The 16,686-nt window shown below is 33.2% G+C and overlaps 4 protein-coding genes across 8 annotated transcripts; 2 read left to right on the top strand and 2 right to left on the bottom strand.

Moving 5' to 3' along the window:
* Positions 1-549: 549 nt before the first annotated feature.
* LOC113872919 (guanine nucleotide-binding protein subunit gamma 2-like) lies at positions 550-4,440 on the bottom strand. 2 transcript variants are annotated; one of them, XM_027510807.1, is made up of 4 exons: positions 3,942-4,440; positions 1,603-1,655; positions 1,251-1,300; positions 550-1,164 (listed from the first exon to the last, which is right to left on the bottom strand). In XM_027510807.1, the coding sequence occupies exons 1-4, from the start codon at positions 4,086-4,088 to the stop codon at positions 1,148-1,150; spliced, it is 267 nt and encodes an 88-aa protein (XP_027366608.1). In that variant the 5' UTR covers positions 4,089-4,440; the 3' UTR covers positions 550-1,147. The 2 variants fall into 2 exon arrangements, with proteins under 2 accessions (XP_027366608.1, XP_027366607.1); XM_027510806.1 differs by having other exon boundaries at positions 1,251-1,295.
* A 1,500-nt stretch (positions 4,441-5,940) lies between these two features.
* Positions 5,941-7,844, bottom strand: LOC113873884 (ammonium transporter 3 member 1-like). Its single transcript, XM_027512242.1, has 3 exons — positions 7,251-7,844; positions 6,616-6,901; positions 5,941-6,509 (listed from the first exon to the last, which is right to left on the bottom strand). The coding sequence occupies exons 1-3, from the start codon at positions 7,842-7,844 to the stop codon at positions 5,941-5,943; spliced, it is 1,449 nt and encodes a 482-aa protein (XP_027368043.1).
* Positions 7,845-9,918: 2,074 nt separating this feature from the next.
* LOC113873781 (2-methyl-6-phytyl-1,4-hydroquinone methyltransferase, chloroplastic) lies at positions 9,919-13,065 on the top strand. Of its 4 annotated transcripts, none has more exons than XM_027512093.1 (4): positions 9,919-9,940; positions 10,107-10,690; positions 10,859-11,165; positions 12,588-13,054. In XM_027512093.1, the coding sequence occupies exons 2-4, from the start codon at positions 10,116-10,118 to the stop codon at positions 12,741-12,743; spliced, it is 1,038 nt and encodes a 345-aa protein (XP_027367894.1). In that variant the 5' UTR covers positions 9,919-9,940; positions 10,107-10,115; the 3' UTR covers positions 12,744-13,054. The 4 variants fall into 4 exon arrangements, with proteins under 4 accessions (XP_027367894.1, XP_027367893.1, XP_027367896.1 ...); XM_027512092.1 differs by having other exon boundaries at positions 9,939-9,956; XM_027512095.1 differs by lacking the exon at positions 9,919-9,940 and adding an exon at positions 9,945-10,055 and having other exon boundaries at positions 10,169-10,690.
* Positions 13,066-14,635: 1,570 nt separating this feature from the next.
* On the top strand, positions 14,636-15,632 carry LOC113872002 (calmodulin-alpha-like). Its single transcript, XM_027509147.1, has 4 exons — positions 14,636-14,711; positions 14,859-15,016; positions 15,103-15,180; positions 15,498-15,632. Exons 1-4 carry the CDS (start codon positions 14,636-14,638, stop codon positions 15,630-15,632), a joined length of 447 nt encoding a protein of 148 aa, XP_027364948.1.
* The last annotated feature ends 1,054 nt before the right edge of the window (positions 15,633-16,686 follow it).

Here is a 16,686-nt window from a genome sequence, read left to right as displayed (position 1 = left end):
TTATAAGAATTAAAATAAAAAATCCACTTAAAATATCAGAATTAAAAACATTTAAACTTATTTCTTATCTAAGATCATCAACATCTGCATATTACATTATGCATGTCTAATTAAGTTAACTGATCTATGCATTTGGTGATAACATAAATTATTTTAATTGATTAGTCAATAGTTATTTTTTCAAATAATAAAATTTGCATTTAAGAGTGTTGAAACAAATAATTTATATGAAATAGGGATGAAAAATTTTGAGACCAAAACAGGCACAAGCCTTACCAAAAATGTAGACTTCAGCAGCAAACAATAAAGTGAAATTTCTGTAGACCAAATTCCGATTGCTGGATTTAGACAACACAAGTATGCAGCGATTAAACAGTGTCATTCATGTAAACAGAAGGTCTTTTCTCTATCTAACAATAGTATCTGTCCACCGTTACTCCCTCTATCATTGACAATCTCCAATTCAGTCGCTACTATTTGCCTTAAACCCCATCTCCATCACATGATGCCACCATACCTCAACTTCTTGCTGCTGCAACATCAACATTGGCACCATAACAGACAACTTTTGTTTCCTTTTTTGGGTCCAAACAGACAATTTCTGTTGAACGTCCTCAGTCCTCACTTTTTGGTTAAAAGGCTGCTAAGTAGTAGGCCCATTGATTTTTTTTGGGCCCAACATAGAACACTAGAACTTAAGAAGACTTAGAAGCAACATGATTACAAATATATAGTAGCAAATTTAATTGTGAAATGAGGAGTTATGAGCGTTCTTTGCTTTCCCAACCGCTACGAGGCCTGCCAGAAAATCTTTATAATCCTTCAGGTATGCTTTGCATTACATGCACACTGGTATAAGCACAAACAATGATACTTTCCAATTGAATGCAGTAAATGAATGTGATTACACAAACAGTAGTCAGATCAGAATCTAATGTAATAAAAGCAAGGATCCATCAAAGAATTAGTGAGCGGGGTGTAAAATGTCATGAAACATATTCTTCAGCTCCGGAGTCACTTTTATGCAGTAACATGTGCATCCTATTTGCCACGCAAGGCAATTAACACACGGCTTCAAATCAAAGTATCCAACATCTACATGCTTGCGGATCCTGAGGCCCTTCAAACCATCTATCCCATAAGACATTTACAGGTCCATGTACTCTGTTATTAGAGAGAATTAATGAGTATTGGACTACACCTACAAGCAATAATGAATACAAAGTAAATATATAGGTAATAGAAATTACTCTGGGAGCAGTGGATCAGGCTTACTTTCCATGTTTTGTAGCAAGCTGCACTATGTGAAATGAAATTGTTTAAGCCTCATAGCATATTGTAGCACAAGACTAACAAGATAAACTTTTAGGCAAGGCTAATGAAAAAATCGTGCTGGGTGCTTTTTAGCTTCCCAGTTGACAAAAGGGTCCATCAACAGAGAAACAACAACCTACACCTTGCTCACTGAATGGGAAAATCCAACTAGAATTTATCTATTTCAGATGTTCGAATCAATATGCAATTCTCCCATAAGCAATATATCAGGATTTTCTACTTTATTCTTTAACAGAGAAGAAAAACAATTGTTCAGTCAGGACTTACTCCATGCATATGGTTGACACATTTTCTGCTTTCTCAAGCTCCTCCAATTCTTCCTGCATTCAATTTAAGAAAAGAGAATGAAAAACAAATGACAAATGCATGAAATACGGTAAGAGAGATAATTTGCTTTTCACAGAAGTTAACTATTGACATACACTAAAAGAAAGCACTCAACTTTGCAAAAGGGCTTAACATTGATTTGAGCAACTAGAAAAGCGAAGCAATATATCCCTTTATTAGATATTTACATCTATGACACAAGACAGAAAAGCGTGAGCCTTAAGTCAAAATGGCAGGTTAAAAAAAACCGTTTTCTGTTCTCATTTTGTTTTCACAAATAAGTAGAAAAAAGCTACCATGTTTTCACTTTGTTTTGTTCTTAAAAATTTGTATAGAAAACAGTGGAAACGAGATTTTTGTTGTTTTTCACTGTTTCCTTTACAAGTCTTTGAAAGGAAAATAAACAAAGTAAAAATAGAGTAGTATTTCCTAAATTATTTGTAAAATTAAGAAATGAAAAGTGAATTTTCTCAAACCAAACATGTATTACATAACTGAACCATGTCCAAATGTACTTCTGCTAGGAAGTCATAAAATAGGCATTTGACAGATAATTTTTCCTTCACTACAAGTTATTCTACTTTAATTTTCCCATCTTATTATAACTTTAAAGGAACAGGAAAAAGGCAGCCAAAATTTCAAGTACTGGCTCAGACTTGTCAGAAAGAAAACAATTCATTGGTTCTAAATATGTTTGAACTTTGAAGAAAATTTTTGGAATGAACTGTCCATATCCACTGGAAGACACATGCAATCATGCATTATGCATCCAAGCTCTTCTTGACTTAGAGGGTCATGCTTTTTCTTCAATTTGCAATGCAACTAGTAGCACACATACTGAGAAAGAATGTGGAACATTATATGAAAGCTCTGAAATTGATTAACTTGTGAAACTAATTTGATAAGGTCTAAAGGACTTTACCCATCTTTCCCATCCCATGTAAGTAACTGTATGTATTGATATTTATGAGCAGTTTAATAAGGAAATGAATTGCTGCCATCACAGGAGACCCAAATCTCTCTCTATATTTTTTAAAGAGAGTGAGAATGGCTATTACACACTAGAATCACCAGGGAAAGAGCGTTAATTATTGAGGATATTTTGCAATAATTTATCCATCATGGAACAACCAACAGGAGAATTCCTTATATGTGTTTAAAAATATCTAAACAAGGAAATTCCTAAAGAACTGCTGCTATAGACAGCAGCAGTGACTTGGAATTCCAAAATTAACAAACAAGGGAGGGATTTGCAACTCACCAGATGCCTATCTAAATCCCTATAGAGAAAGATTCAGAGGATACAGTATGATCATGAACTTAATCACTTCACTTTCAAAATAGATGTTAGTTGGCTGTTACTTTCAACTTTCTATCAATGAACCCGTGTTATCAACATAAACAATGTTCAGGACAAGAGAATTTTTTGAGAACAAACTATAGTTCTGAAGGAAAGGAAGGGGAAATTGTAAATGGCACGCATTGCTAAAACTAAGGCCAGTGACTAGAGGAAGCAAAACAAGATACTTGAGCCCAATTAGTCAGCCTGGTTTTGTTGAGGTAGCAAATGTGAGTGAAGAAGCTATTCGTTGTGGAAGAATGAAGAAGTTGAGGCAACATATAAGGCATAAGGACTCACAATCTAAAAGCCTTAAAGTTTTGGGTTAGATTCGGTATCCAAGTTTACTTTTATGGTTTGTTTGTAGTTTATTGATGAAGATTTCTCTGATATTGTAAGCCCCCTTTAAGCTCTAACAGGTTTTGACTTCGTGCTAGATTATGCTGAGCCAAAAAAAGCCCCCTTCTTATCCAGGCCGTAAAATAGAAATTCAATCCAATCCCAATTACATTTTACATTTAAACTCAAAATTTATTCAGGCATAACCTTTAAAACTCACCCTATGTTTCAGAATATTTAATCGTACCAGCTCGACAAATGATGGTAAGATCATAACCCAGAAACCAAATCAAAATGGGGTTCCTATGCCAACCAAAATCCAAACTTTCCATATTTACACGTACACATAAATATCGTTTAATAGTCTATGTTGATCAAAATTCAACATCCGCATGCGCACCATAGAAAACCACTGTCAGAAATTGCTATAAATCAAACTCTACACAAATTCTACAACATTTTTTTGCACTAATCAGTTCCACTATTTCAAGTAGAAGTCTTATCTCAGTTCCATTAAACAAGCGAGCAAATGGAAATCGTAGCAAAGCAAGCAACATTTTTAAAATGGAATTCTTTTTGAAAAAAGAAACTTTTAACTAACCTGAAGAAACTTGGAGTCTTGGTCAAGACGCTTCAATTCGGCTAGAATCCGGTGCTTGCCCCTTTTATCAGTGGCTCCTGTTCCTGCAACTGCAACTGAAACAACAACGGTTTCTTCATCCGCAGACGACGCCGTTTCAGACGCCATAAGGATTAACTAGCACTCATCCAGCAAAATACTACCCTCACCCACCTCACTTCTGCTTTATACGACACAGATCTGAAACACTATGCAACAAAAATAGCCATCACAGACTCTGAGAGTGCTTTGTTTATACTATAAATGAAAAAAGCGTTATTTCTTTGTGTGCGGACTCATGGAAGTATAAGCATGAAAAAGCGAGCCTTTTTTCTCTCTTGCTGTCTTTTTCATGCCTTTAAACTCTTCTCAGTACTAACCATTAAGAAGACACTGCTGCGAAGTTGTTCCTCTTCTCTTCCCTTATTTTTCTTTTGTTTTCTTCCCAATTCATATGACTCTCGGTCACCCCATTTCACAAGAGTATGCCAACAACTTGGATAATGAAACGATACCACACCACTGGTTAACTACTAATTAATTCAAGGATTACATATTAATTTTTTTTAGTAGTTTTATTCTTCTTCTTATTAAACTTGTGCTGAGACTGAGATTGTCAAATTGTTACAGTAGTTCCTTTTTTTAGAATTTGTGTGCCAGTTCGAGTAACTTACTTATTTAATATTATGTCAGGATTTTAGATTTATTATTATTTTATTTATATAATTTATATTTTTTTAACATGCTTGTGTAAGACTTGTTTTTTCAACTTGGTCTTGAGTGACTCGGTCTAATTGTGACTTATCTTTAACATTTAATTTGCACTTTGTGTTTGAGTTTGAACTTAAAAAACTATGAGTTATGCTTTCATATAATAAAGAGGATGGAAATTAATCAAATTTAATATTTATAATTATTTTGAAAAATATAATATCATCTATTAAAATAAAATTATTTAAAAGAGTGACAATTAATTTTTTAAACTTAATTTACTTAATAAGGCATTTTAATTTAACAGTTAAGATTAAATTCGTTTTTTTCTAAATTTTTTTAATATTTTAGTAACTTATTTTTAATAAAAATATTAAATTTTAAATATTTAAACTCATCTTTTAGAATTGAGATTAACATTTTTTTTCATTTATCCTTTTTTCTCTCTTATAAGATAATATTATATTAAAATTTGTACGTTGAACCTTATCTAATAATGTGGGACAGAGATTTTAGCTTAAGTATTTTATTTATTTAAAAACAACTTAACACTTTTTAACTTTGATACTTATGTATTCTTTTATTAACTTTAATATATTATTATGATCGAAACTTGTTCTTCAATACATTTTTCAATACCGAGGGAACCTCAATACTCTTCTTCCACTGCTAAAGTGCTAATTGCATGGAACATGTCGTTCAGCGTCCCTCTTTTTCTCTCATCTTCATTGAAGGGAAAACTCAGCATCACACCTACTTTGTGTAGGCCAAATAAATTGAACAAAAGCTTTTGTCATTCTCAATTTTTTTTTTCCCGTTTTGGTTCTCCGACAATGACAATCACATTTTTCAAATGAATATAACACTTTTAAAGGTAATATTTCTTAAAGTTAAGAACTTTCACCTGAACAAAACTGTGTCAATTAGAACAAACAGGCAACAGCTACGAACAATACGATAAAATGTCTTTAATACAATTGAAAAAAAAAAGGAATAACCCGGAGGAATAAAATATAATGCAGTTAGACTGGCTCGCCTAAGACATCTTTCTTGTCAATTTTGAAGCATATAAACTAACGAGATGTGCTTAAATAAACACTATTATTTCATCAAACGCATATATTACAACGGGGTCATCATGCAATGTACACCCTGGCTTTGCAAAAATAATCAAAGAGGAACCAAATTCTCTTCACTCCTTATTTTATTACTTTCCTCTTAGACAATTACAAAACCAACAAAACAGCTAGAATCTCCCGAGTCTGATCCTTCATTTCAATTGAACATCATTCGAATTTTTTAGCTCCAAAGTTGGCCATTGACGATTATTCCTTTCATCAAAATTCGTAGTGTCAACATTGGTAGTCTCAAGTCTCTCTCCATCGCCCCACAATGCATAGGCAACCTCACCATGCACAGCATCATCCCCAACATGCAAGTCATCTTCGGATAACCTCAATGGAACTATGGTCCTAACCAAGAGACACACAATGGTAGTAGTGGTGACATTGAGAAGTATCACAAAAACAATGCCAAGGAACTGAACCCCCATTTGCTTGAACCCTGCCTTGGCCCTCCCTGTCAATATGCCATAAGCAAGGCCAGTATAGTGTTGCCAATCTTGTACCTGATAGAAGAGACGGCAAAGCTTAGGGTCAGCAAAGAAGCCAGCTAGAATGCCACCTAAGCAACCAGCCACAGCATGGGTGTGGAATATTGCCATAGTATCATCCACCTGTTTTAGGAGCTTAATTTCTTTGTGGAGGACCATCATTGTGTACCATGGGATGCTTCCAGACATCATTCCCATTATCATTGCTGCCCAACCTTGCACCACACCTAACAAAATAATTTTAGTAGCAATATTTCGTAATTTCAAATTACCTAACAAAATAACTTGTCATAATGTTTCTTAAATTTTATTATTATGATTATGTTAAATTACCAGCTGCTGGTGTGATGCAAACCAAGCCAGTGATCATGCCTTGAGTGGCTCCAATCACAGAAGGCTTTCCAAAGAAGAGGATGTCAAGGAGAAGCCAAGTCAACAAGCTCATGGCCGTGCACACGTGGGTGTTAAGGACGGCAAGAGATGCATCTATGCTCACTGTGTAAGGATCTCCACCGTTGAATCCAGTCCATCCCATCCATAGTAAGCCAGCCCCAGCCAGCATTAGAAGTATGTTGTTTGGAGGAAACCTCTCTCTATCCTTCATTGCCCTTGGTCCAACCTGCAAACAAACCCTGAAGTATATTACAGCGATATTATGTATGAATCATATTAAAAGCATAAATTTAATACAGAAGTTATAAATATAAAATTATATGTATTTTAATGTAAAACTAATTTAACAAAACATGCTATTCGTTTATATATATATATATATATATATATATATATATATATATATATATAGGTAAACTTAAACTTGATCAATACGTTTATCTAAAATTTTTAACAAATTAAATTCATTCTCTTATTTATTATATATGTATGTGGTTAAAATACTAACGTATAAGACTTTATTATGTAAGAAAACATGATGCAAATGAATGAAAAAGTGATATAATATATAATACCCAGGATGCTGCGGTGAAACCGGCTACCCCAGAAGAAAGGTGAACAACAAAGCCACCAGAATAATCAATGAGACCCATCTTGAATAACCATCCATCAGTGCTCCATATACTGAAGGCACAAACGGTGTAAGAGAAGGTGAGCCAGAGAGGAACAAACAACATCCACGCATGAAGGTTCATTCTCCCAAGCAACGCTCCTGCTATGAGAATCAACGTGATAGCCGCGAAAACCAACTGAAAGTAAACCATGGTGGCATTGGGAAAGTTCCCTGAAAAAGCTTGGCGCAGAAGGAATTTCTGATCCAAGGCCACGTTTGGACGACCCAGAAACGGAAAAATCCTCTCACCGAACGACATTTGGTAGCACCACCCCACCCAACAAACCAAAACCGCAGCAAATGCGTACAGTGCCATGAATGCCGAGTTCAAGGCCCATTTCTTTTTAACTATGCTACCGTAGAGTATAACAAGACCCGGAACACTTTGGAGCCCAACAAGAGTAGCTGCCGTTAGCTGCCACGTGTTATCCCCCTTGTTCATCCATTCGGGGCTTGTTTCATCTGGCACTAGGCTTGATGGTAGTAGCCGATTCATTCAGGAATCACGCGTCCAATGATGGAGAAGAAGATACAACTGAATCATGGCCTGTGAATACTTTTAGTGAAATGCATGGACTATTTGTCGTTTTCCTGTGTTAACGTCATCGTTTTGTGTTGTGGATTTCACAACAAAGCTTGTTCATTTTGGCGTAAAGCGTCTACGTTTGTTCATATTGGGTTCGGAGAATCCAACGCCACACTTGTCAAAGCAATGGAATGCCCGTCGTTTCCTATGCTTTGAATCCTGCCCAACCCTTTGCTTTGTCCTTTCGCAAACGTTGTATAATATTTCATTTAAACTATACAAAAAGTTTATCATTATATGAAACGATTATAATAATTTAAACTGTTATGCTCTGATCATCACATGAGTTGGGAGTTTGTATCCAATAGGCGATTCTGAGGCGTATCTAATTAAAACCCGTCATATATTTTTTAAATGCTTAACTAAGCAGCAAGAGAGTGACACTCCTAACAATACATGCAAAAGGGAAAAAGTATCGTCTTTTCAGATATTAGGCAATGGGGCGGGTTAGAGGCTCCCTCCATTATCGTCCTCGTCAAAGACCAGACGGGTTAAGAGGAGCGGTGATAAAATATTCAAACCTAACCTCCTCTTTACAAAACCCATTCTTCATTTTTTCAAAATAAAGTATTTATTATTTACATTTTAATTCAAATAAATAAAGAGCAAAAAATGTTTAAAGTAAACTGTAAAACGAAAAATGGCATTGCATATTACAGTTTTTATTACTAAAATTAAATAAAATCAAATTATAATAAATGTTTTTATTTTTTATTGTTATTTGATATATTTTTTCTCAATTTTATTATAATGATACATAATTATATAATACATTACATCTATTTCATTAAAAATTTTATTTTTTGCCAATTGAATTTTTTTCTTTTTTATCGAAAAATCTATCGTCCTTTCATGATTTTGTTTTTTTAGTAAATGTTTTTCTATCTATTTTTAATTTTTTTAAAAATAAATTCATTTAATTTTTAAGTTAGATAAAAATCAAATTTAAAATCATATAAAAATAAATATATTTTTTAAAATAAATAAAACTAAATCATATATTATTTTATCTGATAAATTTTGAATAAATATTAAATTAAATTAGATTAAACTGTAAACACCCATAATAAAAATATTTTTCTACATTTATTCAAGGCGATCATTGACAGAGCCAGCCACCAATGGCCTAAATATATCCATAAAATTTAAGATTTTGACTATTAAATTTAAAGTTTAAATAAAATTTATTTTTAAAAAACTAACTGGGCATTATAAATTTATTATTATTAGTTCATCTTTCTTACTTAAAATTTAATTTTTTGTAATATTTTTATTTAAATTATTATTTTATCATCAGTATATTTTTATTATAAATTACACCAGTTACCCGGATTTAAATTGTCATTTAAAAGTTTAAATATATAGGTTTTAATTAAATTTTGTCATACACTACCTGAGTAGCATTAAATTAAAATTTAAAATAAATAATTAAAAATATAATTATATAAAAATTTTAAAATTTAAATAAATACATAACTAATACTGTATTAAAAATGAAATATATAATATAAAAATAGCTTGACATGACAAAAAGAAGTAAGTTTTAAAAATACTTTTATATGAAAAATTATTCTAAAAATATTTATATTTAAAAACACTCTAAAATTATTCTGATTATTACATTCAATTTACATGCACAGGTGAGTTGGGTTAGATATTTTGATTCTGAGTTGACACACAAATCTACTGACAGACCTTGGGGTGATTCAGACATGGCGGGTTCATGAGTAGGTGTGTATGCTTTCAATACAGATATCACCACTTAGTTGACTCAAATTAGACAAACAAAAATTGAAGTTCTAACAAATCAAATTACTAAGTTTTTACATAAACAATATCAAAATACTAACTGATAAGTTTGTGCGAGACACGTTACAGTAATAGAAATAACAGTAAAAGACGTAGGTGGCACGGGTTCAGCGAGTGGTGAGAAATGAATTGCAATTAGTATTTTGTGAGAGCGACACCAAATTCAACTGCAAAACCCCAATTACATTCAATACAAGGTTGTGTGTGGATGTGGTCCTCTTTCTTCCTCTATCTCACATAAGCTTCATTTTTCTGCTAATATTTTCCATTCTTTTTTTTAAGATAATAACTCTCCCTTTAACTCGTTGTGAGGTAAACTTCACACTTTGAGTCTTGAATTGAACTCCTTTGTGTTTTTTGTAGATTGATTCAATGGCTTCAGTAATGCTCAGTGGAACTGAAAAGCTTACTCTCTTCAATTTCAGAACCCTAAACGGAAACGCGTTGGGTTTCACCGGTTCCGACTTGCACGGTAAGGGCTTTCCCAAAATGAGTTTAGTGGGTAATACGAGAAATAGGTTTCCCAATTCTAGGAACACAGTGGGACCCACTTGTAGTGTCTCTGCTTCGAGGCCAACCTCGCAGCCAAGGTTCATACAGCACAAGAAAGAGGCGTTTTGGTTCTACAGGTTCCTCTCAATTGTGTATGACCATGTCATAAACCCTGGCCATTGGACTGAGGATATGAGGGATGAAGCTCTTGAACCTGCTGATCTCAGTGATCGGAACATGATTGTTGTGGATGTTGGTGGTGGCACGGGTTTCACCACATTGGGTATTGTTAAACATGTGGATGCAAAGAATGTCACCATTCTTGATCAGTCTCCTCATCAGCTTGCTAAGGCCAAGCAGAAGGAACCGTTGAAAGAATGCAAGATAATTGAAGGGGATGCCGAAGATCTTCCCTTTCGAACTGATTATGCCGATAGATATGTTTCCGCTGGAAGGTACTGCTCTGTCAAGTTTGCATTACCGTGCTCTAGTTGCCTTGCATTTCAATTTATTCAGTGACATACACTTAAAGTTGCTTTACAGTATGGCTGTTAATGTATATGTGCTGTTTTGATATAATATAAAAGAGGTGATGGATGATGATGGTGTGTTTCATTTCTCAGTATTGAATACTGGCCGGATCCGCAGCGTGGCATCAAGGAAGCGTACAGGGTCTTGAAACTTGGAGGCAAAGCGTGTTTGATTGGCCCGGTTTACCCAACATTTTGGTTGTCACGTTTCTTTGCAGATGTTTGGATGCTTTTCCCCAAGGAGGAAGAGTATATTGAGTGGTTTGAAAAGGCAGGATTTAAGGATGTCCAACTAAAAAGGATTGGACCAAAATGGTATCGTGGGGTTCGCCGTCATGGCTTGATTATGGGTTGTTCAGTGACTGGTGTTAAGCCTGCTTCTGGAGATTCTCCTTTGCAGGTATCTGTTGTCTTAGCTTCCCAATCTAAATTTTGTTGTATGTTTGCCCTTGTTTTCTTCGTGGGATTTGTTGTTGCTTTATTTTAATTCAAATCATTGGCAGGATGTATGTGGCCTTATCTCTCTCCTTGATGGCGTGTGTTTGTTTTGTGCTATGATACATCATACCATTTTATTATTTACTGAACATAAACAAAGTAGACACTTAACTTGGACAATGAACAGCAGAGTGGACACCCTCACACTGGCGGTTTTTACATATATAACACTAGAATTTGCCTCTTGCAAGATGTGGCTCGTATTGATGTTTTAGGAACTTGAAATATTGGTTACCCCTTCTTTTCCTGATTACTTGAGCACCTTCGAGAATATATCCTCTATTTTATGATTTAGATCCCTTTTTTGTTCTGTTCATACTTAAAAGTTTATTTGTGAACACTGGCCCAGAATTGTTTGTCTTTCCTTTGAAAATGATTCTTTCATATCTCAAAAAGAAAATAGAGGATCCAAATCCGATTAGGTGTAGGCTAAGCTTACAAAGTCAGTTGACTCTGTGGTGATGATCTTGAAAATGTAAGCAGCAACATGGACTTGTGAACAAAGCACTACTGTTTGTAGCTAGAACTAGAATTTATAAAGCTCCTACCCAAGAATACTATATCTTGGCCATTGAATATGAAAAACCATTTCAAACACTATAATATTAGTGCATATGTACTAATGAGATTTTTAATTAAATTTCTGTTGCTTTGTACCATGAATATGTACATATTTGATATTTGATCAGGCTGTTGTGCACTTGTGCTTAAAAGACGACTGGTCATATCCTGATATGGAAATAATATATAACATGGAAACAGTTGACTGTTGAGAAGTGTCAATGAACCGAAATGAAAGGTGAAAAGAAAATAACTACACAGTAAGTATGATTAACTAACTGATGTGTCTGATTTTACTGGTTACTTTCAGTTAGGTCAGGTTTCACATTTTCTTTTCAACTCTCAAAGGTTCTCATTCTTTTAATAAATTGAAGTTAAATAGAACAATACAGATTTTGATTACAAAATTATTGTACATAGGATGGCAAATGTGCTGGGTTTTTTCAATTGAATGTTATCTTTAAGTTGTTTGTTTGAATGATATATCACTTTGGCTTAGAATCTGAATTACCAATAAAGAACTAACGTTTTACCTGTGTTTGCCTCTGCCAAACATTGGATTCTTGCTTCACTGCAGAATGACTATTCAGCTTAATAATGTGACGTTTTATTGAATATGTTAATTGTTTGCAAAGAACTCACATTATTATTCCCTTGAAATTGCAAAATGGCAAGCATTGGTGTATTTCCTTTTCATAGCTTCACAAGAGGGAGCAACAAATAAAGTGTGCTGATTGACTTTGGTTTATACTATTTACTGCAGCTCGGTCCAAAGGAAGAAGATGTTCAAAAGCCTGTGAATCCTTTTGTCTTCTTACTGCGCTTCGTTTTGGGTGCCTTGGCAGCTACATGGTTTGTATTGGTTCCTATTTACATGTGGCTCAAAGATCAAATTGTTCCCAAAGGTCAGCCAATCTGAGAGATATTTGTTGTTAGTAAACCTTCTGATACTATCAGTTTCTTGTTCAAAATTTCATAAAATGTACTATTATTATGCACGCAATTGAGAAATATCTTTTAATATCAAACCTCAGTTAGTTTGCTGCCAAATTGAGCTCAGTTTTTCTGTGGATTTTTGCTATGATAATTTTGAGTGGGAGGGCCTAATGCAATGTAACCATTTTACACGTCTACATGTTATTTCGTTCTGTGTCCATCAGCATTCGTCAGTTATAAGAGGTCAACTATTCCAACATTACTGTATGTAATGATCATATAAGGACATCGTTAAACTGCGATGGTTGTTCAGAGGATGGCTTCCCTCTTTCTTTTCTCCGACTGATATGAATCCAAGATGCCACTATATAGTTCATATCAGCTGTTGAAGGAGAAGCTATTAAGGAAGATATGCACTATAACAAAATCTATGAGCTGATTGTTTGACATTACTTCTGCTTCTACAGCTATGAGTGAGATAAAACAGACAAGAAATAGAGCATGGAAACTCACCATGAGTGGAGGCTATGACTCTGCCTTTCAACAAACCTTTGGTCTACCCAAACCTTATACTTGTGGTGTGAGAAGGAAGCAAGGAAGAGCTTCGTGTAAACCAAATTTGGGCCAAGTCAAAAGCTCAAGTATGGGCCTAGCCTACTCGAGTATTTTATTTATGGATTTTAACCTCAGCTCTAAGCATTTATAAATAAAAAAATTTTATAAAAAAAATACACAGTTATTATATTTTTATAATTTTAATATAATAACTGCATATTTTTTTATAATTTTTTTTTATTTATAGACAGGTTAACAACATTCTTTATTTATATATATAAAAAAGAACTTAAGTCAATTTTTTAACATACTTGTCATCAAATTCTCAGCTTAAATAACGTTACATTGACACTTCAAAAATGGCAATATACATAGGAGAGATTATTTTATGTTAAAAAAAAATATTCACGTCACTGATTTATTTAAAGAACTTTTATGATAAAGGTGCAAGAAATTTGATTTTAAATTTATCCTTTATTAATTATTTAACAATAAGAATATGTAGGGGCTTAGGTACCTCCATACCCACAAATAGAATTACCAACCAAATGTGGAGAAAAAGCTAGCAATTATGTACGTACTAGTGGAAACCAATTCATTGTAAAGCTAGCATGTGAGGATGATCGTAGTGAGTTAAGGTTTTTTATTTTTATTTTTTGTGCGTAAAAGTTGAGTTTAAATAAGATATTGGGGTATCTGTTCATACATGCGTTTAAGAAAAAGACATATTTGCACGGTTGCAATGTATCCTGATTAATTAAGTAGAACATGCTTAGCTTTTAGTATATATAGTTAAACGATAATGTCATTATAATACCAAAACTAAGACAAACCAATATAATAAACATGCAATTATATAATTATTTATTATATACATGCGACTGCGCTCGTGTGTAGACCCAATAAATTTATTTGATGTAGATAATTTTAGTGAATACTCATTAAATGCATGTCCAATTCCCTTCCTTACTTGCATAGGGGTTGCAAATACGCGATTCCTTGGTGGTGAGTGTTAAATTGTAGTTTGGAGGTGCGACAAGAAAGAAGCCTCGTTGAAAAATTCGTACATTCAATAGTCGATTCCTAACACCCTTCTGGAAAAATTCTATGATTTTGAATTAGAAATTCTCCATCAAACGTGCTTTGACTATTTCAATTTAAATAAAAAATTCCCCATACACATCTATAAAAGTAAAATGAAGCAGGAACACAGTATTATAACACAAAAATTGCTCTCCCACAATCCTCCATTGGCAATAAGCAATTTACACTACTAGTATTTCCTGATTTCCACTTCAATTGAGCCTGCTGCAGCAAATAATGGCAGATGCATGGACAGAAGATCAAATAGCTATATTCCGTGAAGCCTTTCACGTCATTGACAAGGACTCAGACGGTGTGGTCTTTTGCACCTAATTAATCCATGTTGAGTTCTAAATAAATGTTGATTTTTCAATTAATATCCACCATTGGCTCATTTTGGTGGTTTTATAAAGGCCATTTTTAGTTGACTTCGATTCATGAAAATGTTTGTGATTCCTAGGATTCATTACTGTGGACGAATTGATAACCATTTTCCATTCATTAGATGGGAATCCAACAAAACAAGAAATTCAAAATATGATTAGTGAAGTCGATATTGATGGAAATGGGTGGGTAGATTTTGAAGAGTTCTTCAACATTATGGGAGCAAAAATGAAGGTAAGAAATAGAAAGAAAAAGGGAAATGGGGGGATAAAAGGTTAACTCTTAAGTAAGGCTATAATGTTAATTGTCAATTTTGTTAGGAAAACCTGACTGAGGAGCTAAAAGACGCATTCAAAGTATTTGATAGGAATAATGATGGATATATATCAGCCAATGAGGTAACCTACAACATGCCATGCAACTCTATCTGCATTTCAGCACCTTTCATGCATCCTCTAAATAACTCTCAATTCCATATATTTTATATAGTATCTGTTCAGTTTAAAGTTACGTAAAATTGATTTTAGACTGTTATATAAATTAATTTGGATAATATAATTTTATTAACATGTATTTTTTTAGTGATATAATTGATTATTTAATTATAAAATAAATAATTCCATAATCATGTAGCATTTATAAACAAAGAGAATTTTTCTTTACTAATTCTTGCGAAACATCGTGACTAGAAAGAGACAATTTTGATGTTTTATAGCTGAGACACGTGATGATGAAACTGGGAGAGAGGCTGACAGATGAAGAAGTTGAACAAATGATTAGAGAAGCAGATTTGGATGGAGATGGTCGAGTTAGCTATGAAGAATTTGAAAAGTTGATGACACTAAATTGATAGATTTCATTTGAATTTGCAAGTCTGAGGACACAGTTACTTGTTGGTGGAACCATTGACATTTTCTTCAAACTATTCTTTTCCTTTGTATTATTATCACATAATAATGTTGAATTGTTGATTCCCTATGTTTCATCCTTGACTTCATGGTCTAATTACGCACGTGCCTTTTGTATTTTGTGTATCAAAGGTTAACTTAAAATGTGATGCACGTGTAATTTTCTATGTATACATAATTCAGATATAATTAATTAATGTAACTTTATAGGGAAAATACAATAACTTTGACTGTGAATTAGGGAGTTGGTAAAGTGAGTCATTTCTTAAATCAAAATGTTCAATTTTCCAATGTGTTTGTCATTTTCACCAAAAATTAATGGAATAAAAAAATGTACTATGGTACTTTCTTTTCTTTCATAGACTCTATCTTCATAGGATATCTTATTGAGCTTATTCGTAGGGCTGTTTCAACTATGAGATGCTCTCAAAAATTGCATTGTCGAAGTTTAAAATCGTATGTGACTTGTTTCTTCTTCAATTAAACATCGCTTAAAGAAATATTTTGATGTTCACAATTTAAAATATTAGTTGTTGAAATATGAGTCCTTACATAATCCATACACATTGTACAAACTTTTTAATAAAACTTTTTTTCCAAGCATTTCACACAATTTTAGAAGGAATAGTAAACTAACTCTTAATTTAAATATATCAATTTTTTATTATGTATAAAATTATACATGATATGAAGTTATGTATGATAATTTTTTATTATAAATTATAAAATTTAATGCATTGATACTATTAAATAATGCAATTTTTTATTAAAAAAATACTAGACTTAACTTCTTATCATATATAATTTTGTACATTTTAAAAAATGTCTAAACAATCTATTACACTTGCATTGAACTAGCATTGTTTAAGCTTTGAACTTTGTCAATAAAAATTAGAAAAGCCTATTTCTTGTCTAGGTTTTAAAATAGATACCAAATCTCGCATCTTGCAATTAAATAGAGTTAATTTTTTGATACATGGGAACAGGAAAACAACA

This window comes from Abrus precatorius, unplaced genomic scaffold (assembly GCF_003935025.1).
Source record: "Abrus precatorius isolate BTA unplaced genomic scaffold, Abrus_2018 Scaffold7, whole genome shotgun sequence".
Taxonomy (NCBI): Eukaryota; Viridiplantae; Streptophyta; class Magnoliopsida; order Fabales; family Fabaceae; genus Abrus; species Abrus precatorius.
The sequence above is the reverse complement of the archived record's forward strand: the minus strand, read 5'-3'. Positions and strand labels throughout refer to the sequence as shown.

Excerpts from the sequence above, each read along its gene's own strand:
- LOC113872919 (XM_027510806.1), bottom strand. The coding sequence starts at position 4,088 with ATGGCGTCTGAAACGGCGTCGTCTGCGGATGAAGAAACCGTTGTTGTT. Across the intron at positions 1,656-3,941 it reads AAGACTCCAAGTTTCTTCAG|GAAGAATTGGAGGAGCTTGA; the intron begins GTTAGTTAAAAG and ends AATTGAATGCAG. Across the intron at positions 1,165-1,250 it reads CCTGATCCACTGCTCCCAGA|AGTACATGGACCTGTAAATG; the intron begins GTAATTTCTATT and ends CTCTAATAACAG.
- LOC113873884 (XM_027512242.1), bottom strand. The coding sequence starts at position 7,844 with ATGAATCGGCTACTACCATCAAGCCTAGTGCCAGATGAAACAAGCCCC. Across the intron at positions 6,902-7,250 it reads GTTTCACCGCAGCATCCTGG|GTTGGACCAAGGGCAATGAA; the intron begins GTATTATATATT and ends GTTTGTTTGCAG. Across the intron at positions 6,510-6,615 it reads TTGCATCACACCAGCAGCTG|GTGTGGTGCAAGGTTGGGCA; the intron begins GTAATTTAACAT and ends TTATTTTGTTAG.
- LOC113873781 (XM_027512093.1), top strand. The coding sequence starts at position 10,116 with ATGGCTTCAGTAATGCTCAGTGGAACTGAAAAGCTTACTCTCTTCAAT. Across the intron at positions 10,691-10,858 it reads AGATATGTTTCCGCTGGAAG|TATTGAATACTGGCCGGATC; the intron begins GTACTGCTCTGT and ends TTCATTTCTCAG. Across the intron at positions 11,166-12,587 it reads CTGGAGATTCTCCTTTGCAG|CTCGGTCCAAAGGAAGAAGA; the intron begins GTATCTGTTGTC and ends TATTTACTGCAG.
- LOC113872002 (XM_027509147.1), top strand. The coding sequence starts at position 14,636 with ATGGCAGATGCATGGACAGAAGATCAAATAGCTATATTCCGTGAAGCC. Across the intron at positions 14,712-14,858 it reads CATTGACAAGGACTCAGACG|GATTCATTACTGTGGACGAA; the intron begins GTGTGGTCTTTT and ends TGTGATTCCTAG. Across the intron at positions 15,017-15,102 it reads TTATGGGAGCAAAAATGAAG|GAAAACCTGACTGAGGAGCT; the intron begins GTAAGAAATAGA and ends CAATTTTGTTAG.